The following is a 1,400-nucleotide window of genomic DNA, read 5'->3' as shown; positions in this document are numbered from 1 at the left end:
TCATAGACCATCTTCTGCTTCAACTTCGGAAATCTTGCCTGTAGATTTGAGGAGTTCAGCAACAAAATGCAGCAACTCTGTTCCAGAGACCAGCTGTCTGATGGACCAGTTTGCACCAGTCACTATCCTGTGGAGATTCTGCAAGGCAATATCTATGTTTTGCTTCATTGCCCCCAGGTCAGTAGTTTGGCCAGCTCTCAGGTTTTCATTCTCCACCTTGAAACTCTCCAGCTCTCCCTGGAGAAGATACAGCTCCCTCTTCAACTTTTCTACATTGTTTTCTGCCTCCAGAGCCCTCTGGGTCATCAGCTGGAGACTCCGTTCAGTCTGCTGGACAAGGGATTCTAATCCTTGGGTTTCTCTCTCCTCTTTGACCATACTGGCTTTCAAACGCCTCTCTAGGCTCCTCACTGTGCGTGCTTGGCTTTCTGAGAAGCTCTGCATGCTTCTGATCTTCCACCTGAGCATGCAGTTCTCCTCCCTGAGCTCTTCGTATGTCAGCTGCAGGGAAGAAAACTCCCTGTCCCCGATGGATTCTTCATGGAGCGCGTGGGGCTCTGCTCCCCTGTTGTGCTCTGGGTACGCAAGATAAGGGTCGCTGGCATGGACCCATGGGGCGAATGCTTCCACCTCCAAGTGCTTGCCTGGGTTATGTTGGAAAGAGTCATAGGAGCTGGACGGTGCCATATTGGTGACTCTGGACCCATGTGATCTTTCATGTACAGGAAGGTGATAGCTCCTGGTCCAGCTATTGTCCTCATCTTCAGACAAGCTGCCAGACATTCCTGTGTCTTTGTAAATTGGTTCCTGAAACTCCTGACCATCCTCTTCAAGTTCCAGTGCATGCCTGGCCAACCTCTTGGCATACATTCTATTTTTCAGTCCTTCTTCTTTCACTGTGCAAGAGTGCCTGGGTTTTAAAAAACCTCGTAACAAAAATGGAATGGGTTCACCTGGATCTTCCATCTGACTGTCGCCTGAGTTGTCATGGCCTTTGCACTGGGATGTAGGAGGTGCGGAGTGACAGGGGTAGCTGGGTTCTTCGTTGTCATCATTATCGTCGTTATCCAGGCCTTGAGATTCTGGGCAGGCCCTCTCCAGTGTCCCAGAGATGACAAGCGGTCGTGGCATTTTCAGGATGCTGTGGGCTGTGGCAAACAACAGGATCCAGATTACCCTCAGCCCAGGTCACACAGGCAGATGACACTGGCAACTGTTCTGCCAACCTCTGCAGCAGCTCCTTTAGCCTCAGCAACACTCATGGGGGGACAGGAAGAAACAGAAATCCCTCCATTTAGATCACCAGTGTGTTCAGGTGTGTGTGGGAGAGAGGGGAGGTTGCAGGGAGGGGAGGACCAGACATCTCCACGGTCCTCCAAGATCTATGATGTCATCGTGTG

At 51.0% G+C, this 1,400-nt stretch overlaps 1 protein-coding gene across 1 annotated transcript; it reads right to left on the bottom strand.

The window, feature by feature from the left end:
• On the bottom strand, positions 1 to 1,131 carry LOC134147431 (endosome-associated-trafficking regulator 1-like). Its single transcript, XM_062588998.1, has one exon. It carries the CDS (start codon positions 1,129 to 1,131, stop codon positions 1 to 3), a length of 1,131 nt encoding a protein of 376 aa, XP_062444982.1.
• Positions 1,132 to 1,400: the final 269 nt, after the last annotated feature.

This window comes from Rhea pennata, chromosome 1 (genome assembly GCF_028389875.1).
Source record: "Rhea pennata isolate bPtePen1 chromosome 1, bPtePen1.pri, whole genome shotgun sequence".
NCBI lineage: Eukaryota > Metazoa > Chordata > Aves > Rheiformes > Rheidae > Rhea > Rhea pennata.
This window is presented reverse-complemented; position numbering and strand designations above follow the sequence as displayed.

Bases quoted from the DNA above. Each gene is read 5' to 3' on its own strand.
- LOC134147431 (XM_062588998.1), bottom strand. From the start codon at position 1,131: ATGCCACGACCGCTTGTCATCTCTGGGACACTGGAGAGGGCCTGCCCA.